Genomic DNA, 17,864 nt, shown 5'->3' with positions numbered 1-17,864 from the left:
CAAAAGACGAATCGAAATACAGTGGATTGTGTAGAACTTCGGGAGGCTGAGTGTCTGTCCCAAGAAACGCACCCATGTATACCACCATGCTGGGGTGGGCACCGCGACTGCCAATAAGAATGGGCAGCATGCTGGAACAGCAGAAGAGTAAGAGGAAAAGGCCATGCGATGGGAGAGATCGACAGCAGTGGAGAGGGTCCGGCGAGGCAGGAAACGGGCGGTTTCATCTGCTGGTTAGCTGGGTTCGAGACAGATTAACCCTCCCTGACCCGGTCAGACACTGGTATTACACCCGACCCAGTGGTGAGATTCTATGTGTATAGCAGTGTAAATACAGTCGCTCGCCTGAATTCAATTGCGATGGGCGGACAGCAAAAACTAAAGTCAGTGAGTGGCTCTCCGCAATGCGCGCTGATCTCCTGTTCCTGAGTTGAAGTGCCTGTTCTTCTCCTCCCCAGCCGAATTTAAATCAAATTAAACCCGCTGTTTGTTGCATCCCTCGTTTTCTTCTTGTTTGCCTTCTTTCGGTCGCCCTTCCCTCCCCCATATCCCTTCCCTTCTTTCGGCCTCGGGGACGAACTTTTTCATCCCTCACGACCAGAGTCTTTCCTTTGCTGGTGGTTCGAGGAGGTATCGCATCTGGCGAGTTATTGTGTCCGCCTTGCAGATTCCCTGGCGATCTGCACATGATCCGATAAATCTATCCCAATTCCCCTGGGAGGCTGTGGCGGCGCACTGTTTCGCGGTCCGCACTACCACCACCACCACCACCATCATTAATTTCCACATTCATTGCTTTTCTTTCGTCCATCTTCATCTGACGATTCGGATCTCTCTCTTTCATCCTCCCTGTTTTGGAGGAAGTCTCTCCTTTTTACAAGAATAGATTATCACTATTTCTTGTGTCTCTCCTTGAATCAATTCCGATCGCCTGGTTGAGCACTTGCGCGCTCTCCTCTCCCTCCCTTCCCTCGGTGCGACTGTCGCGCAACGCCGCAATTTGAGCCACTCATTACGATACCGAATCAGTGTCAGAAGGCAAAGCCAGATGTGTCTCTGCTAACCGTTCATTAAACCAACTTACTTCGAAAACCGGATTGAAAGAAATTATCCCTTGGTGCACAGTCGCTTATCTCATACCGTGCTTTTGTTGCATGAATACGCCCGCCGTGTGTCAGGAACACGCTCTATACCGTCTTTGGTCGGCTGTGGGACTCGAAGGATTTCCTGGTGGATCGCGCACGTCTTGCCAGGATAATGAGTCCGGTGGATAAGGCTTCCGTCCCCTTGTGGGCGAGGGATGTCGTGAGCGATCTCAAGTCCGACGCCAGTACGTTCACTAGTTGGGACAAGTGCATGTCCAAGGCTTACTGCAAGTGAGTTCCTGTTTCAATTGCTGCTTGTTGGATGCCTTCTAACTCAGACTACTACCTAGGTGGCCTGTCATCGTCGCTATCATTATCGCCGCGCTGATTGTCCTCTCCGTCATCGCCTGCGTGATCAATTGCCTGTGCTGTGGTGTGCAATGTTGCAAATGCTGTTGTGGATGTTGCTTCAAGTGCTGTCCGGGTTTCAAGAGAAAGAGGAACAAGCAAAAGTACTTGGACGACCAATATGATCAACCGCCCCCCATGCCTGCCATGCCGACCATGCCAGCACCTATGAACAACGCCTATCAGACACCCTACCAACCACAGGCACCGCCCGTGTACCGTGGAGCAGAGGTTGCACGATTCGATACACCGTCGAGTCCTGCGAACGGAAAGTTTGACGAGGATGCGTTGCCCGCCATGCCTACTTGGGAAAGTGCCGTGACAAAGAAGGTCGAGGATGAGAACCCCCACGCGGAATCACTCGAGATGAAGCCTCTGAGCAATGCGAACCAGGAGCCTCGTCGCATGCCCTCTGGAGCCCGGTCTGTTACGGGAGGCTACGGGGGGCCTCCGCCGTTGAGAACCGGAACGCCTGCTGCACCATTGAGGACCGGAACGCCTGCTGCGCCAGGCGCATACCATGCTGAGCCTCGAGGATACGACGGATATGATGAACCGGACGCATATGGCTATCATGCGCCCGGCCCCCGGTCGCCTCCACCCGTTTCTCCATATGAGCACCAGCCTTACAGCGAGTATCCTCACGAGGACCGCTTCCATAACATGTCACCGGCTCCCACCTATACCACGCAACCGCAGTATATGCCTATGGACGCGACTCAGCCTCATCATGCACCTATGGATGGCATGCAGCCATACCAGATGCCCATGGACGGCATGCACCCGAACTATATGCCCCCAGAGCCTGCGCACCCGCACTACATGCCGCAGCATCAGATGCCTCCGGATACCGGCACGTACGGACAGCCGATGCCGATTAACAGGACCTTCTCTCCAGCTCCGACGCTCCACTCGGCCATGAATGCGCCTCGTCCGGTCCCATACCGCCAGCCTTCCCCCGGCTTCCAGGCACCGCCATACCGCAACATGTCCCCAGCGACTCCCACGTCGCCCCCTCCTCCGTTCTCTACGACCCCTGCGCCTCGCGAAGCCAATGAACCGGGCCGGCCCCCGAGTCTTTTGCAGAGCGGACGCAGGCCTACCAACTTTTAAGTCACCTTCGACTCTCAGTAACCACAATACTTCCAGCCATTGGTCTCGTGACCGATGCTGACTCTCCTGCATGTGCTTGGAATGCCCATCCATGGGAGCAGCGTGATGGACATATTGACACTCACGCGTCAAAGCAGGCTTTTAAACACGCCTGCAAGTCCAAGCATACCGCTCCAAGCCACATCGCAACAGCCAAATCTATTGGCTAGATCCGTGATGCCTTTATTCGGCATCTCTTCTTTTCTAGAGCCCCTCTCGCTTCGTCACCAGGTGTCCTGGTGGCTAGTACCCTTTCCTCTTTATCCCGCTTGTACATACAGTTTCTACCCTTCGTATCTCCGGCCCGCTATGACCCAACCAAACTGAACCCTTTTTGCATGATGTATGTTTGAATCAAATGATAGATAGTATAACGAACGGCACCTGTCATGCCTGGATAGGGTTATCCCAGTGGCTTTATTAGAGTGATTTTTGAGAAAATACAAAACCGTTGATTCGGTAGTACTCAAACTTATATGCAGTCAATATTCCTTAACCATAATAAGTAATATGGAGCAATTTTCAATAGTAAGTATATGAAACCAAGCTCAAATCTCAGCAAGATATCCATTGATATATTAGTACATAACACCACACAAAATCCAAGTCACTCACCCGAGTGCCAAATTCCAGTAGTATATATCCTAGAGAATTGAAATAGTAGTATCTACTCCAACGTAAAATCCCACTCCTTAAACGCCTCCTTAAACGCCTCCGCATCCGCTTCCTCCTCCTGCACAGACTGCACATCATCCTTCCAATTAATGCGCTTCTCCAACCCCATCAACTTCGCCATGACTCTGCGTCCGAATTGCAAATCGAACCGGAAGTCCGGACTGAGTGGCAGGAGGAGCGTTTTCTCCTTACCTTTATCACCACCCTTCTCACCATCCTTCCCAGCCTCAGCCTCAGCTTCAGCAGCAGCCTGCGGGGGCTCCCAGATCCACACGCGGAAGAAGTCACCCGGTTCAGCGCTCTCATCACCATCATTAGGTTGAGATGGAGATTCGAATCTCGGATACTTCAGATTCTCGGCCTCGACTTTGAATGCGGCGTCGACGAGACCCCGGTGCACGAGATCAGCAGGCACAGGGAGGAATTGCCAGTGGATGTGGATACCGTTTCCGCGAGAGACTTCCCAGGTGACTGCGCCGAGGGCGTTGTTTGCGCGGTGGCGTAGCATGGAGTGCAGGGCGGAGCGGTAGCGGTGCATTTCGGCGTAGGTGGATTGTCTGGAGGTGGGGTCTGAGATGCTGGAGAGGGTGGAGGAGTGGGAGAAGGGGATGATGAGCATGTGGGAGGGGAAGTTGAGAGAGGAAGAGGCGAAGGTTTTGGAGGTGGGGAGGGGGCCCTTTGCGGTGGTGAGGTAGGCTTCGTCGCCGATGGAGGTGATGAGGTGGGTTGCGATGTTGGGGTTGGAGAGGCAGAAGAAGCATTGGTCTGGGCCTGGAGGGGGCGCGCGAGCGCGTCGCTTGCGGGGACGGTTGTCGTCGTCGTCGACGGCGAAGCGGTGGTAGGAGTCGCGTTGGGATTGGAGGGGTTTGCGTTTGGTGGGGATGGGGGCGAAGGGGGGTGCGGTTGTGCCCGTTGGGATGGTGAGGGCTGGGGGCGCTTTGGGGTCGAGGGTGAAGGCGTACATCCATTTGGTTTTGGTGGTTTTGCTGTAGGCGGCCAGACTGATGAAGCGGGTGAGGGGTTTGGCGTCCGGGTTGTCGGTGTCGGCAGTGGGGAGGTGGAAGAAGGGTTCGCGTTCCCAGAAGAAGGCGCTGGAGGAGGAGAGGTGGTAGCGTGGTTTGAGGGTTGAGCAGAGGTCGGCGATGCATTGGACTTCTGTTGGGGGGGTGTCGGTGGTGTCGGGGAAGGGGGCTTTGGAGCCGGTGCGGATGTCCTTGGGCCATTGGTGGGTGATGAGGATGTCGGCTTGGTGGGCGCCGTAGAGGGCGCGGGCGTCAGATTCGGTGTAGGAGGGGTGGTATTTGTCGGAGGATTTGGACTCGGGGTCCAGAGTGCCTCCTAGGGAGACGAGGCGCACGCCTTCGGAGGTCTTGAGGGTGCCGCGGCGGCCCAGGAAGTAGAGGTTAGGGCAGACTTCGTCCTTGGATTCGATGGCCTCGATGATGCGCGTGGGGAGAGTACGACTGCCCAGGGTGAAGTAGGTGGGGAGAGGCACGACGATGTTGCCTTGGAGCAGGGCGCTGATCTGCTCGAGTTCATGCTCTGTGGAGCAGTCGCCGAAGAGGTCGCCGACGATAATGGCGAAGGAGAAGTTCTGCTTGATATGCAGCTTGGAGAGCTTGGTGAAGACGTCTTGCAGCTCGCAGTTGACGTCTCCGATGACGACGCTGGGAGGGAGTTAGTAAAGTGCTCCGAAGAGTGAGTTGAAGTGGACTTACATCTTCGACGCCATGTTGGAGAAGGGAATATCACGGAGACGAGTACTATGATGCAAGAAGCAGCTTTAACATATTAGGGTGAGATGTTCGAATTGTGTCTGTCGCTGCAACTCGTATATGTCAGGGTCAATATATGGTAGAGGACCCCCTTATAGAAGTCTCAAGAGATCCAAAGATGTATGCCAATGCGCGTTTGCTCCACCAACTGATGCTATTGAACGAGGAATATTCGAGTTATGCCGAAATCGCCAAAAATGGATTCGAGGAGCTTGGGCCACATGCATGACACGTGATGCGTACCTAACCTGATGTGGCTAGCACAGACGCTGCATAAGGCCGGGCGGTGAGCTAATCTCCGCACCGGAACAAGGTTGCCGCGGCCCCGATGAATTTTTTTGTCTATACTAGTACACAGGCAGAGAGGAAAGTTGGAGATATCCACCCCTTGACTTTTGACTAATTATTGTAACGACGCTGCTCGTGTCGTCGCCATCATATTACAAGATGGTCGCAGCGTCGTCGTCTTCGCGGGCTAAGCCCGTGAAGCGTGTGAAGGGTGGCACAGAGACGACCAAGTCGCATCGATTCGAGCCGTTTTCCCAGCGTGTCGCAAAGTTGAAGATCGACCCTATCCATCGTGTGCGCCGACCCAGCTTTGGGGAAGAAGCCGATGAGACCTCGTCCTACTTCCGGTCGGCCTTCGAGCACTGGGTCGAGTTGAATTTGTCGGATAATTTCGTCCACTTTGTCCGTAAGGTGAATCCGCTGTGCGAGAGTTTGGCCCAGATTCTGTACCATGAGGACAAGATAATGAGCCTGCTGGTGGAATTCATTGAGAAGAGGGACAGTTTGTCGATGGAGCCGCTGCTGGGTCTTATGGCCCAGTTCGCAAGGGATTTGGGCGTCAGGTTCGAGAAGCATTTCGCGACGGCGGTCACTCTGGTGGCGTCCGTTGCCGCAAGCCATTCCGATGTCGAGGTCGTCGAGTGGTCCTTCAGCTGTTTGGCCTGGATCTTCAAGTTCCTTTCCCGGCTTTTGGTGCCCGATCTTAGACAGCTTCTTGGTATCATGACGCCGTACCTCGGAAAAGAGCGCCAAAAGTCGTTTGTTGCCCGCTTCGCCGCCGAGTCCATGTCCTTCCTTATTCGCAAGGCCGGCCTTGTCTATTACAAGAATGCAACTCCCCTCCAGCGCGCCGTGTCCTTTCTACTCGATGACCTACGCCAGGCTGCCGAAGACGGAAACAACGTGGAGATGTACAAGGAGGGTCTCATGGCGATGTTTGCCGACGCCATCAAGGGTGTCAAGTACGGCATTCACTCCAACGGAGCCGACATTCTCAGCTGTATCTTGGGCCATATCTCGACCGGCGACGATTTACGAAGCAGTTTGGGACTGGACGTTGCTAGCGGAGTCGTGATCAACATCATCCATTGCACTACACCCGACACATTCGAGCCGATTCTCGATCTCATCAAAACGCATATCGAAAAGAACTGCCGCAAAGGAGACAAGCAGCACGCCACTGCATGCTGCCGGCTGATTTTCCTGTGTATTGCTACTCGCAAGGGAACCAGGGTCAAGAACTGGAAGCCCGTTCATCAGACATTGCTCCTTTTGCTCCAGAACGCTGCAGGTGCGTCTAGTGCATACGCCGAAGCCACCCCACAGCTTCTTACCGCAGTCGCCTATGCGCTACAAGTTTCTCCTATGGATGAGATGCTGCCATTCATGCGCTCGATAATGGACGCTGTGAGCAAGGACGAACTTTCGACGCACTTCCTCGGTTTCTGTGCCACATTTTCGGAATGGGGACCGGAAAGATTCCACAGTGTTGTCCTTCCTTATTTCCAAAAGTTTGTCAATAATTCATGGCAAGATCACGAGCACGACCTTTGCCTGGCATTGCTCCGGCTGAACCAGGCTGGTTGCATCACGTCTGAGGTCTCCAAGCCTGGCTACATCACTTGTCCTGCTTCCTGGAAATCCCGGGTCAAAGACACCTTCAGCAAGTCTGACCACAATGATACTGAAGTTACTCTACTCAGCGCATACGCCAAACTCCCCAGCGCCTTGTCGCTTTCAGCGGAACCGTCTCTCATACCCGAAATGACCAGCACTCTTCATAGGCATCTTGTTCGCGTATTAAAGCAGAAGAATCCTGATACATCCGCTACAACCAAGCTTTTCTTGGGCCAAGGGTTCAAGACTTATGTGGACCTTGCGATGACTGCTAACGAACTCGACAAGACTCTCTGGGACCGCATTAGCAAGGTCGCGGCGCAATACTCTCGCCTCCCGGTCTTCCTCCAGGCCACGTTAGACTACATCTCAGCGTGCAATAAGGATATCGACATTAAGGGCTCAGCCGTCGAAGAATTTGCGGAAGTCTTAATCTCCAATCTCAGCGGTCCCTCCCACAAGCTGCGGTTGTTGTCCTTGAGGATTTTGCGTGAACTCATCTTGGCTTCTGGAGAAGACGCCGAACTTGTCTCTCTGGCAATCGAGATCGAGGAGAGCCCGTTGACCTTGCAGAGCGCTAGGGTTCTGGCAATGCATGTGCGCAAGCTTGCACTGGCTTACCCGCAGGTCGTTTCGCGCAGATGGATGGCTAGACTGCTCCCCAATTTCTGCTTTGGTTTGTTGTCCAAGAAGATGGCGCCTCTGTGGGACGATGCTGCTGCTGCCATGAAGTCGATGTGCGAAAACCCCGAGGGCGAAAAGATAGTTTCGGACTTGGCCTTCCAGTGGCTCCATGAGAGAGGGTCGGGCGACGCAACGACAGATGCGGAGGAGGAGGACCCCGAGTCCTATGTCGGAGGACACTACACTTGCTCCAATGCAGCCAAAATTGAAGACATTTCTTCTAAATACTTCGAAAACCCGGAGAGTCCGGCTACGACTTTGGCTGAAGGATTTGAGAAGGACCACACCTTCACCGGCGTCATTCCGGCATCGCCGAGGACACAGGCTTTGCGTGTTCTCAACGCCGTACCGAACATTGCTGAGAAGAAGTCTCGCCAGGTTATTCCATTGTTCCTTTCTTGGGCTCTGCGTGACGAGGAAGATGTTCCTACTGGTGGTGATTCTGACACTACTGACTCCTATATTCCATGGGGCTTCCATGATCGGCTGTCTTTCCTCGCTCTCCTTGGAAAATTCATTAACCCTCGTGTGCTGTACAAGGCACCAGAGGTCCATGAGGCCCTCATGGGGTTGCTGTGCCACGGTAACTCAGAGATCCAAAAATCTGCGCTCAAAGCTCTTTTCACTTGGAAATCTGCGAGCATCACCCCCTACCAAGAGAATCTTCTGAACATCTTGGATGAGTCACGTTTCAAGGATGAGCTCTCTGTATTCGTCCGCATTGGAGGTGACGATAATTTGATCGAAGAAGCCCACCGGGTCGAGCTTGTTCCTGTTCTCCTCCGCCTTCTGTATGGTCGTATGATCTCGAAGGCTGGTGCAAGCTCTGGCCAGGCAGGCCAAGCCGGCCGCAGAAAGGCTGTCCTCAGAACGTTGTCGCAGCTGCCTGATAAGGAATTCGAGATCTTCATGCAGGTTTCTTTCGGAGCACTCGGAGAACTTGACTTGGTCCAGGACAACCAGGTCAATCAGCAAGCTTTCGAACAAGAACTTGTCAGCCCTAGACGCCAGACTGGTTTGTTGAAGATGATTGAAACCGTTTTCGAGACGCTTCAAAGCCGGATGGTCCCTTACGCAGAGAAGTCTATGCAGGTTGTTCTTTACTGTCTCGTTCGGGCATGCCGCGAGATTGAAAAGGACCAGGCACCCGCTGCCGATTCGCCAGAGGGTCGTTTGTTAACCGTTTTGCGCAATATTCGACACACATGTATCCGTTGTCTGGAGCTTATCTTCTCCAACACTCAGGATCAGGATTGGTCGTCCTACGTGCGCATAATCTATGAGGACGTGATTAACCCCAGGCTCGAGAACTTTGCAACCGAAACGGCTCAGGGAGTGTCAGGTCTCCTCAAGTTGTTCCATGTCTGGGCCTCTGCTCCTAAGTCCTCATTCTACCTTGTCCAATACAACGATGCTCTGCTGAAGAAGGTCGTGGACTGCCTGGGTGTGGATTCGGCCCGTGATGAAGTCAAGGTCTTTGTCATGGACGAGATCTTAGTGCCACTAATCAATCTCTCAACTGGCAAGGAGCTTCAAGAGCAGGAAAAGATGAGCGATATTCCTGCCGACGAAATTCGTTCCGAGGTCTTGTCGCCTTATATCGAGCACACTTTGTCTCATCTTGGCAGGCTCCTCAAGCGCGGTCCTTCCCGGCCCCTCCTGATTTCTGGCGTCCAGACCCTGTCTCTGCTCGCGCCGTGCGTTGAGTCCTCGGAGGAGACAACTAGTCTCATCAGCATCACTACTTATCTACTCCGTCAGCCTCCAGACCGCGTCTCTCCGAGAACCAAGTCTGGCCTGCTAAAATCTTTGGAACATTTTTTGCCTCTCTTCAACCCGCAGGAGGATGCTAATCTGTCCCAAGAAGTGTTCGAAGCAGTGTCGTCGATGTTCGATTATTTCAGGGACAATGCCAACAGAGAAGTTTTGGCCCGTGTCTTTACTGCTTTCGCCAAACGCGATGATGAGCTTGTTCATGTCGCTGCCCTTTGCGAGGACCTCAACTCCATGTCTACTAAGAGACTCGAGGTGGACTATGACCGCCGTCTGTCAGCTTTCAGGGAGGTGAATGAGAACTTGTGGGAGAAGCTCAATGCCAAGCAGTGGCGGCCTCTTCTCTACAACATGCTGTACCAGGTTAAGGATGAGGAGGAACTCTCGATTCGGTCAAGCGCTTCGTTTGGATTGCGTCGATTCATGGAACGGGCAGTTCTCAATGATGTTGAGGCTTTTGAGCCTCTGGTGGCAGACGTCTTATTCCCTGCTCTGCAGAACGGCGTTCGCCAGAAGTCTGAGCTCATTCGATCCGAGTTCATCACTGCCCTTGGTTACTTTGTCAAGCTGAACCCAGAGCGTCCTAATGTTCAGGATATGCACGTCTTGCTTGTCGGTGACGATGAAGAAGCGTCTTTCTTCAACAATGTTCTCCACATTCAGCAGCATCGTCGTCTGCGGGCGCTTCGCCGTCTTGCCAGCGAGGCGGCCAAAGGAAACATCCAGGCTTCGAACATCAGCACGATCTTCATTCCCCTCAATGAGCACTTTGTCTTTGATGAGGAAGCCGACGAGGCTACTCATAACCTCATCGCGGAAGCTGTAACAACTATCGGAGCCCTTGCAGAATGGCTGGATTGGAACCAGTTCAGGGCTATCTTCCGGAGATACCGCGGTTACATGCAGAGCAAATCCGACATGGAGAAGAACATCATTAGACTCCTGGGCAAGATGGCCGATGCCTTGACCAATGCCATGAACCAGCATACGACGATCAAAGCGGCGGCCAAGGATGGAATGGATGGGCTTGAGACCTCTAGCCCTGTTTCTACACTTGCTCGGTCTATCCCATCTGTGGCCAAGGTTGCTACTGAGCTGACCACAAACTTTACCCCCTTCTTGACAGATTTCATCCACCACAAGAACGAGACACAGATGAGTCTGCGTCTACCCGCTTCGGTCACAACGATCAAGCTGCTCAAGTTGTTGCCCGAGGACGATATGTCCATCCGTCTCCCACCTGTCCTCTTGGATGTATGCAGTATCCTCAAGAGTCGTACCCAGGAGACTCGGGACACTGCTCGGAAGACCCTGAACGACATTGCCCTTTTGCTGGGCCCATCGTACTTCGGCTACATCCTGAAAGAGCTTCGAACTACTCTCACCAAGGGTTACCAGCTTCACGTTTTGTCATTCACAGTCCACTCGATGCTTGTGGCGACGACAGATGATTTCCAGCAGGGTGACCTGGATTACTGCTTGCCTGACTTGAGTGCTATTGTCATGGATGACACGTTTGGCACAGTTGGCCAGGAGAAGGAAGCCGAGGAATACGTGAGTAAGATGAAGGAAGTCAAGAGCAGCAAGAGTTTCGACTCCATGGAGCTTCTCGCGAAGAACTCCACAGTGCTTAATCTGGCTAACCTGGTTCGGCCGCTTCAATCGCTTCTTCGAGAGAAGCTTACCTCCAACATTGTGAGAAAGGTCGACGAGCTCTTGCGGAGAATTGGTGTTGGTCTTTTGAGAAACCCTGGTGTTGAAAGCCGCGATATCCTTGTCTTCTGTTATGAAGTCGTCAAGGAGACGTACAGTGCACCGGCTCAGGTCAAGGCACAGGCCCCCAAGTCTCAACAGGCCGAGAACCTGGAGATCGACCTGCGCGGGTCCAAGCGGGGTGAGAAGAAGGGCACTACTTCTTCCTATATCCACAAGTTGACACGCTTCTCTCTTGATGTTCTGCGTGCAATCCTGAGCAAGTTCGGCTCCCTGCTTACGCCGGCTAATCTAAAGGGATTCATTCCCATCATTGGCGATTCGCTGGTACAGGCACACGAAGAAGTGAAAATCTCGGCTCTCCGTCTTTTGTCAACCATCATCAAGCTCCCGATCCCCGAGCTTGACAGCAACTCTCACGTCTATTTCACCGAAGCAGTCAAGGTGATCAAGGAGGCCCCGAGTACAAACACGGAAGCTGCGCAGGCATCTTTGAAGTTGGTCTCGGCTATGCTCCGTGAGAGAAAGAGCACCAAGCTCAGAGATGGACATCTTGCATACCTTCTTCAACGAGTTACCGCCGACATCGAAGAGCCTGACCGCCAAGGTGTCACCTTCAACTTCATCCGGGCTGTTATGGCAAGGAAGTTCGTGGTTCCTGAAGTGTACGAACTGATGGATAGCATCGCTACCATGATGGTTACGAACCAGACTCGTGCTGCCCGGGACCTCGCTCGTGGTACCTACATTCACTTCTTGATCGAATACCCGCAAGCCAAGAATCGCTGGACCAAACAGCTCAGCTTCCTCGCCAAGAACTTGGATTACAAGCACCAGGACGGTCGCCAATCAGTCATGGAGGCAATTCACATGCTGCTGTCTAAGACTGGCGACGAACTGGCGCAAGACATTGTCAGCACCTTCTTCCTTCCGGTGGTCATGGTGATGGCGAATGATGACGCGCCTGAGTGCAGGGAAATGGCGGGTACCCTACTGGGAGAGCTTTACACTAGGGCAGACCGGGAGCAGATGAAGGCCATGCTCACGCCTCTTCATTCTTGGCTGGAGCAAACGGATAACATGCTTCTTACCAGTACCGGTCTACAGGCTATGAGAATTTACTTCGAAGTCGAAGGCACTGAAAAGGACAAAGAGGCTCGCTTCGTCGTAGATGTGCTCCTGGCCATCATGCAACCTGTCCTCAAGGCCGAGGAGACTGAGAGCTGGCAAGCCCTTTACTTCTCCCTTCAGCTCTACACCAAGCTTTGCAAGTCTGTACCGGCAATCGCGCTGGCCAAGGAGCGCACCAAGCTCTGGGCCGCTATCCGTGAATGCCTGTTTTACCCTCACGCCTGGGTCAAGACCTGCGCAGCGAATCTCGTCGGCACATGGCTTGCGGACCTGGCCAAGAACAATGCTGCAAATGGATATGGTTCAATCCCGTTGGCTGGTTCCATGGGATTGTCGCTTGACAAGGACGCCATGCTGCAGCTGATCCGTGCCAGTTTGCGCTCTCTTCGCACCCCGGCAGTCAGCGAGGAGCTCGCCATGCAGTCGGTTCGCAACATCATTTTCCTCGGCCGATGCTGCGCTCAGAACGGCCTTGAATTCGCCAAGACCGGTAACAAGGAACTTGACTCGGACGCTAGCGATAGCGAGGATGAGGCGGAGGACGAGGCTGGACGCCAAACCGGCGCCACGAAGACGGCCATTCACTACATCTTCGAGCAGACATCTTCCATTCTGCGCAGAGAGCTGCTTACCACGCGGGCTGAATCTTTGATTCCGAAGACCGCTTCCATCGGACTTTTTGCCTCGCTCTGCCGCCATCTCGAAGTTGAACAGATCCGTGACTCCCTGCCCGTCATCCTCCTCCCTCTGCAGCACATGACGGATACCAGTATCCCAGCTCCTCGCTCCTCAGACGAGGTCTTCCGAGAGACCTACAAGGGCCTGGTCTCCAACTGCCACGAGGTCCTGGACATCCTGCAGAAGAAGCTTGGAACGACCGAGTACGTGCAGATCATGGCGCAAGTGCACGATTCCATCAAGGAGAGACGTGAAGACAGACGTGTCAAGCGACGGATCGAAGCCGTCACCGAACCGGAGCGCTACGAGAAGGACAAGAGACGGCGGAACGACCGCAAGCGCGAAAAGAGAAAGGAGAAGGGAGCGGAGCATCGCAGCAAGAGACGCGGTTGGTAGTGGAATAGCGTTGCATGTTGGATATACAGGGTTTGTTTATACCAAAATCGCACGGCGTTGGGAGAATAGGAGATCGATCATGTTTGAGATGAGCTGTCTATCTATCGTACATATGATTCTTTTGTCTTCACTTCATCTTCCACCTCCATATATAAAAGTACAATGTATATCCCAAGAGCAGAGTGTACATACTCCAATTCCAATGATGATTGATATCAACCCCAACCAGGACGCCAAACGCTCATCAACTTTTTCAAACCCCAAATACAATGCATAGCCGAGTCAACAGTGTAGTAGTCTAAGCCGACTTGCCCTCCTCCCCTTCACCTCCACCCTCCTTTTTATTAACACTCCCATCATCCCAGAACTCCATATCGCCATCCACATACCCACGAGTTAACTTATCGCCCTGCCGGGCCAAGATATCCTCAAGGGTGCTCTTCTTGTCGAAGAAGATGTTCAAATGATCGGCAATGACATGACGAGCATCGCAAGACGGGCACTTGATCAACACCGTGCCGCGGTGGTATCCGTGCTTAGACATGCGGTGTGAGGAACGTTCTCCGCATGGCTTGCAGGTGAATGTGATTTGGTATGCGGGCTCCTGTTCGCGGCGGAGACGGTTCTGTTCTTCATTCTGGGCTTCGGTGGATGCGTCGACGGAGCGGTCCGTAAGAGGTTTCGCTGAGGAGGAGTTGAATCTGGTGGATGTGAGGTGTGTAGTGACTCGTGGAGAGGAAAGTGTTGGTGTTTGGCGATGGATGAGCTGAGTGAATGGCCGGGAGGATGTTTGAGAGGCGCGGGTGATGGTAGCGCGGGGGAAAGCGGACTGAAGAGAGCGGAGACCGCGGGGGAGGCCAGTAAATGGGCGCATGGTGTATAGTTGTATGTGAGTAGTGAATAGATGAGGAATTGGTAGGTGTATTTGAGGAGATGAAGATGAGAGTTGATGAACTGAAGAATCCGAGAGAAGTACTCCGTCCAAATGACGGAGGAAAGCCGGAGTTTGCGCCGGAATTTCGTTGTTCCAGCTCGGGCCTCCGCGGTCTCGCCGTCTGTGTTACTTCTCCCTCTTCCTCTTGCCATCCCCTCGACCGTGAAGGAAGCGATGATTCGATGAGTGTGGCGAAGCTCTTGATTGTTGAATTGGCGGATACCTGAGGTATTAACCGATAAACTAGCTGTTCATCTGGCTGCATTGTTTGACCATCCGAATACGTCACTGATCTTTGCGGCGAGGATTGCCCCGCGCATCAGAGCTGTCAATCATTTGTCGAGCTGGATGATAATTGCTGGCGTTTGCAAATATGTCTTTACGCGCAAGGAATAAGATCCGTGCTCCACGCAGGGTAGGTTTTTTTTTTTTTTTTTTTCTTATTTACGTTCATCTTATGGCCCGGAGCTTGTGGTGTTGTGTCCGGGGCAAAGTTCCGTTCGATAACGAAATTGGGCTCAGTAAATCGGTATGCTAACGAGAGGAACATCAGGGCATGGCAGGGAGCAAAGGCAACGATTTCGAAACGAGTTGGGCGGAGCTATCTAGCTCGCTGAAGAAGATCCATACTAAAGATGCCTCGGCTTTGTCTTTCGAGGAGATATATCGCAAATCCTACAATATCGTCCTGGGAATGCGTGGAACGGAACTGTACGAACGGATTCAGCAACTGGAACGTGAATGGTTAGATACCGAAGTACACAAGTTGGTGACCGGGGCCATCTCTCCGAGTCTGCTGCTGGCGAAGCAGCTGGTAGATGCGCAAGACCAAGCCAATGAGAGGCGAGATGCAGGAGAGCGATTTCTGGCAGTGCTCAAGGAAGCTTGGGAGGATCATCAGCTATGTATGAAGATGATCACGGATGTTCTTATGTACATGGTAAGTGTTACATCCTCCTTCATCTGCACTGAATCCGCGTTAACTGAAGGATAATCTCATCCATCAGGACCGTGTTATGTCGACGGACCACAGAAAGCCATCCATTTATGTGGCATCAATGGCGTTGTTTCGAGACCATGTGCTTCGCGCCCCCATTCGACCGGACACCACGACGAGCGTATACGATGTATTGGAGTCGACCGTGCTATTCATGCTACAACTGGAACGGTCTGGGCATATTATCGACAGGCCTTTGATCAGACACTGCGTGTATATGCTGGAGGGGCTTTACGAGACTATTACAGAGGAGGAATCATCGAAATTGTACCTCACTGTCTTTGAGCCGGCATTCTTGGAAGCCAGCAAGAAATTCTACCAGGCTGAAGGTCGGCGATTGCTGGAGACCGGTGATGCTGCAACCTTTTGCAAGGTCGCCACAGAGCGTCTCTCGGAAGAGACTGAAAGGTGTATTGACACGCTGTCATCACTCTCAAAGACGAAGATCAAGGATGTCCTCGATAATGAACTGATAAAGAAGAACATCGCCGAGGTGGTCAATCTCGAGGGTACCGGTGTTAGAACCATGCTGGACAATGATCGCATCGATAATCTACGAAGCGTTTACGTGCTCAGCGCAAGAGTCGACAGCAAGAAGACCCCTTTGACTACTGCCGTGCAGAGGCGGATCGTCGAGATGGGCAAGGAAATCAATGCCTCTGCAATTGCATCGCAAGTCTCGGCCAGTGCTGCAGGCAAGAAGCCCGAACCTGGTGAAAAGAAGCCAGCAGAGAAACCGGTGAACCAGCAGACGGTGGCTGCCATCAAATGGGTGGACGATATCCTGCGTCTGAAGCAGAAGTTTGACAACATCTGGGAGAATGCATTCGAGTCTGACCAAGTCCTGCAAAGCGCGATAACCAGCAGCTTCTCGGAATTCATCAACTTGTCTCAAGGTGGAGACTCACGCAGTTCTGAATACCTCTCCCTATTCTTCGACGAGAATCTGAAGAAGGGCATCAAGGGCAAGACAGACTCCGAGATTGACATTTTGCTGGACAACGGAATCACGCTGCTGCGTTACATCAAAGACAAGGACATGTTCGAGGCATACTACAAGAAACATCTCTCTCGTCGTCTGCTGATGAAGCGCTCCGTGAGCATGGATGCCGAGCGGCAGATGATCTCGAAAATGAAGATGGAAGTGGGCAACCAGTTCACACAGCGCCTGGAATCTATGTTCAAGGATATGACCATCTCTGAGGATCTGACGTCGAGCTACAAGGAACACATGCGACAGTCCAGCGACCCCGACCAAAAGCGGATTGAATTGGACATCAACGTGCTCACCAGTACGATGTGGCCCATGGAGATTATGTCCAACGCGAGAAATGACGAGGTTCAACTACCCCCTATCCTTCCCAAGGAGGTCGACAGCGTCAAGCAAAGCTTCGAACAGTTCTACCTTGGCAAGCACAATGGCCGCAAGCTGTCGTGGCAAGCCAGCATGGGCACGGCCGATATCCGCGCAACCTTCCAACGGGCCAATGGCAAGGTCCAACGACATGAACTCAATGTCTCTACCTACGCTATGATCATTCTACTGCTTTTCAACGATGTGCCCGCGGGCGAGTCTCTCACCTACACCGAGATCCAAGAACGCACTCGTATCCCTGACCACGATCTTATCCGAAACTTGCAATCCTTGGCCGTCGCACCCAAGACCCGTGTCCTGAAGAAAGATCCCATGAGCAAGGACGTCAAGCCCACAGACAAATTCGTCTTCAACAACGAGTTCCAGAGTCCATTCATGAAGGTCCGGATCGGCGTTGTCAGCGGCAGCGCCAACAAGGTGGAGAATCAGGACCAGCGCAAGGAGACGGAGAAGAAGATGAGTCAGGAGCGCGGAGCCAGCATCGAGGCTGCCATTGTCAGAATCATGAAGTATGCACTCTCCTCATACATGCTAACGACCCACCACTAACAATGCCACAGACAACGAAAAACACTTATCCACTCGCAACTCATGACCGAGGTACTCTCTCAGCTATCTGCACGATTCGTCCCAGACGTCAACATGATCAAGAAGCGCATCGAGAGCTTGATTGATCGCGAGTATCTCGAGCGAGTGGAAGAGGATCCACCTACATACGGATACGTGGCGTAGCCAATCTTCCTCTCTGCTGGTTTTCTATTCATTTTCACGGTTGTTTCCTTTTGTTTCTTCGGTGGCGTTGAGCGTACTGAGCATGAATGGTCTTGGACTTGAGCGGCGATGGCGCACGGTATGGACACGGAATGAAAGCGTTTCAGCCTACATAGATGTTGGTTGTTTTATTAACTTGATGCGGATGTTTACAAGGGTGGGTGATGCATCAGGACGAGCGAAGTGATATGCAGTGATGAGTGATGCAATGATGATGATTGATACCGAGACTGTGCAGCGCTCAAAGTACTCATGAACGTAAACAAGCGTAGCACTCACCCACTCCCTTGGTCAAGAAGATTCAAATAAATCCAGGTATATGTAATATGCAAAGGTATAATCCCCCCACCCAACGCCTCAAATGCAATCCTCCCTCCCCCTCCCCCAAAACCCACCCTACAAAACCTCAACC

The 17,864-nt window shown here is 52.8% G+C and overlaps 5 protein-coding genes across 5 annotated transcripts; 3 read left to right on the top strand and 2 right to left on the bottom strand.

Annotated features, from left to right (window-relative positions):
- The first annotated feature begins 978 nt into the window (after nt 1–978).
- Nucleotides 979–2,768, top strand: BO79DRAFT_37252 (uncharacterized protein). The gene is made up of 2 exons (XM_025689143.1): nt 979–1,376; nt 1,436–2,768. The coding sequence occupies exons 1-2, from the start codon at nt 1,258–1,260 to the stop codon at nt 2,604–2,606; spliced, it is 1,290 nt and encodes a 429-aa protein (XP_025537059.1). The 5' UTR covers nt 979–1,257; the 3' UTR covers nt 2,607–2,768.
- A 434-nt stretch (nt 2,769–3,202) lies between these two features.
- BO79DRAFT_246946 (CwfJ domain protein) lies at nt 3,203–5,052 on the bottom strand (the record flags this gene model as incomplete). The annotated part of the gene is made up of 2 exons (XM_025685608.1): nt 3,203–4,987; nt 5,039–5,052. The coding sequence occupies 2 exons, from the start codon at nt 5,050–5,052 to the stop codon at nt 3,313–3,315; spliced, it is 1,689 nt and encodes a 562-aa protein (XP_025537058.1). The 3' UTR covers nt 3,203–3,312.
- Nucleotides 5,053–5,489: 437 nt separating this feature from the next.
- BO79DRAFT_210362 (putative HEAT repeat protein (DRIM)) lies at nt 5,490–13,463 on the top strand. Its single transcript, XM_025682788.1, has one exon. The coding sequence runs from the start codon at nt 5,543–5,545 to the stop codon at nt 13,373–13,375; it is 7,833 nt and encodes a 2,610-aa protein (XP_025537057.1). The 5' UTR covers nt 5,490–5,542; the 3' UTR covers nt 13,376–13,463.
- A 171-nt stretch (nt 13,464–13,634) lies between these two features.
- BO79DRAFT_210361 (DNL-type zinc finger protein) lies at nt 13,635–14,305 on the bottom strand. Its single transcript, XM_025682787.1, has one exon. It carries the CDS (start codon nt 14,247–14,249, stop codon nt 13,674–13,676), a length of 576 nt encoding a protein of 191 aa, XP_025537056.1. The 5' UTR covers nt 14,250–14,305; the 3' UTR covers nt 13,635–13,673.
- Nucleotides 14,306–14,575: 270 nt separating this feature from the next.
- On the top strand, nt 14,576–17,654 carry BO79DRAFT_177576 (cullin family protein). Its single transcript, XM_025679937.1, has 4 exons — nt 14,576–14,724; nt 14,863–15,249; nt 15,317–17,190; nt 17,242–17,654. The coding sequence occupies exons 1-4, from the start codon at nt 14,683–14,685 to the stop codon at nt 17,411–17,413; spliced, it is 2,475 nt and encodes an 824-aa protein (XP_025537055.1). The 5' UTR covers nt 14,576–14,682; the 3' UTR covers nt 17,414–17,654.
- Nucleotides 17,655–17,864: the final 210 nt, after the last annotated feature.

The sequence above is a fragment of the Aspergillus costaricaensis genome, assembly GCF_003184835.1.
Source record: "Aspergillus costaricaensis CBS 115574 unplaced genomic scaffold BO79scaffold_26, whole genome shotgun sequence".
Classification (NCBI taxonomy): Eukaryota; Fungi; Ascomycota; class Eurotiomycetes; order Eurotiales; family Aspergillaceae; genus Aspergillus; species Aspergillus costaricensis.
The sequence above is the reverse complement of the archived record's forward strand: the minus strand, read 5'-3'. Positions and strand labels throughout refer to the sequence as shown.

Bases quoted from the DNA above. Each gene is read 5' to 3' on its own strand.
- BO79DRAFT_37252 (XM_025689143.1), top strand. From the start codon at position 1,258: ATGAGTCCGGTGGATAAGGCTTCCGTCCCCTTGTGGGCGAGGGATGTC. The intron at 1,377-1,435 runs GTGAGTTCCTGT...ACTACTACCTAG, and splicing joins ATGTCCAAGGCTTACTGCAA to GTGGCCTGTCATCGTCGCTA.
- BO79DRAFT_210362 (XM_025682788.1), top strand. From the start codon at position 5,543: ATGGTCGCAGCGTCGTCGTCTTCGCGGGCTAAGCCCGTGAAGCGTGTG.
- BO79DRAFT_210361 (XM_025682787.1), bottom strand. From the start codon at position 14,249: ATGCGCCCATTTACTGGCCTCCCCCGCGGTCTCCGCTCTCTTCAGTCC.
- BO79DRAFT_177576 (XM_025679937.1), top strand. From the start codon at position 14,683: ATGTCTTTACGCGCAAGGAATAAGATCCGTGCTCCACGCAGG. The intron at 15,250-15,316 runs GTAAGTGTTACA...CTCATCCATCAG, and splicing joins CGGATGTTCTTATGTACATG to GACCGTGTTATGTCGACGGA. The intron at 17,191-17,241 runs GTATGCACTCTC...ACAATGCCACAG, and splicing joins GCCATTGTCAGAATCATGAA to ACAACGAAAAACACTTATCC.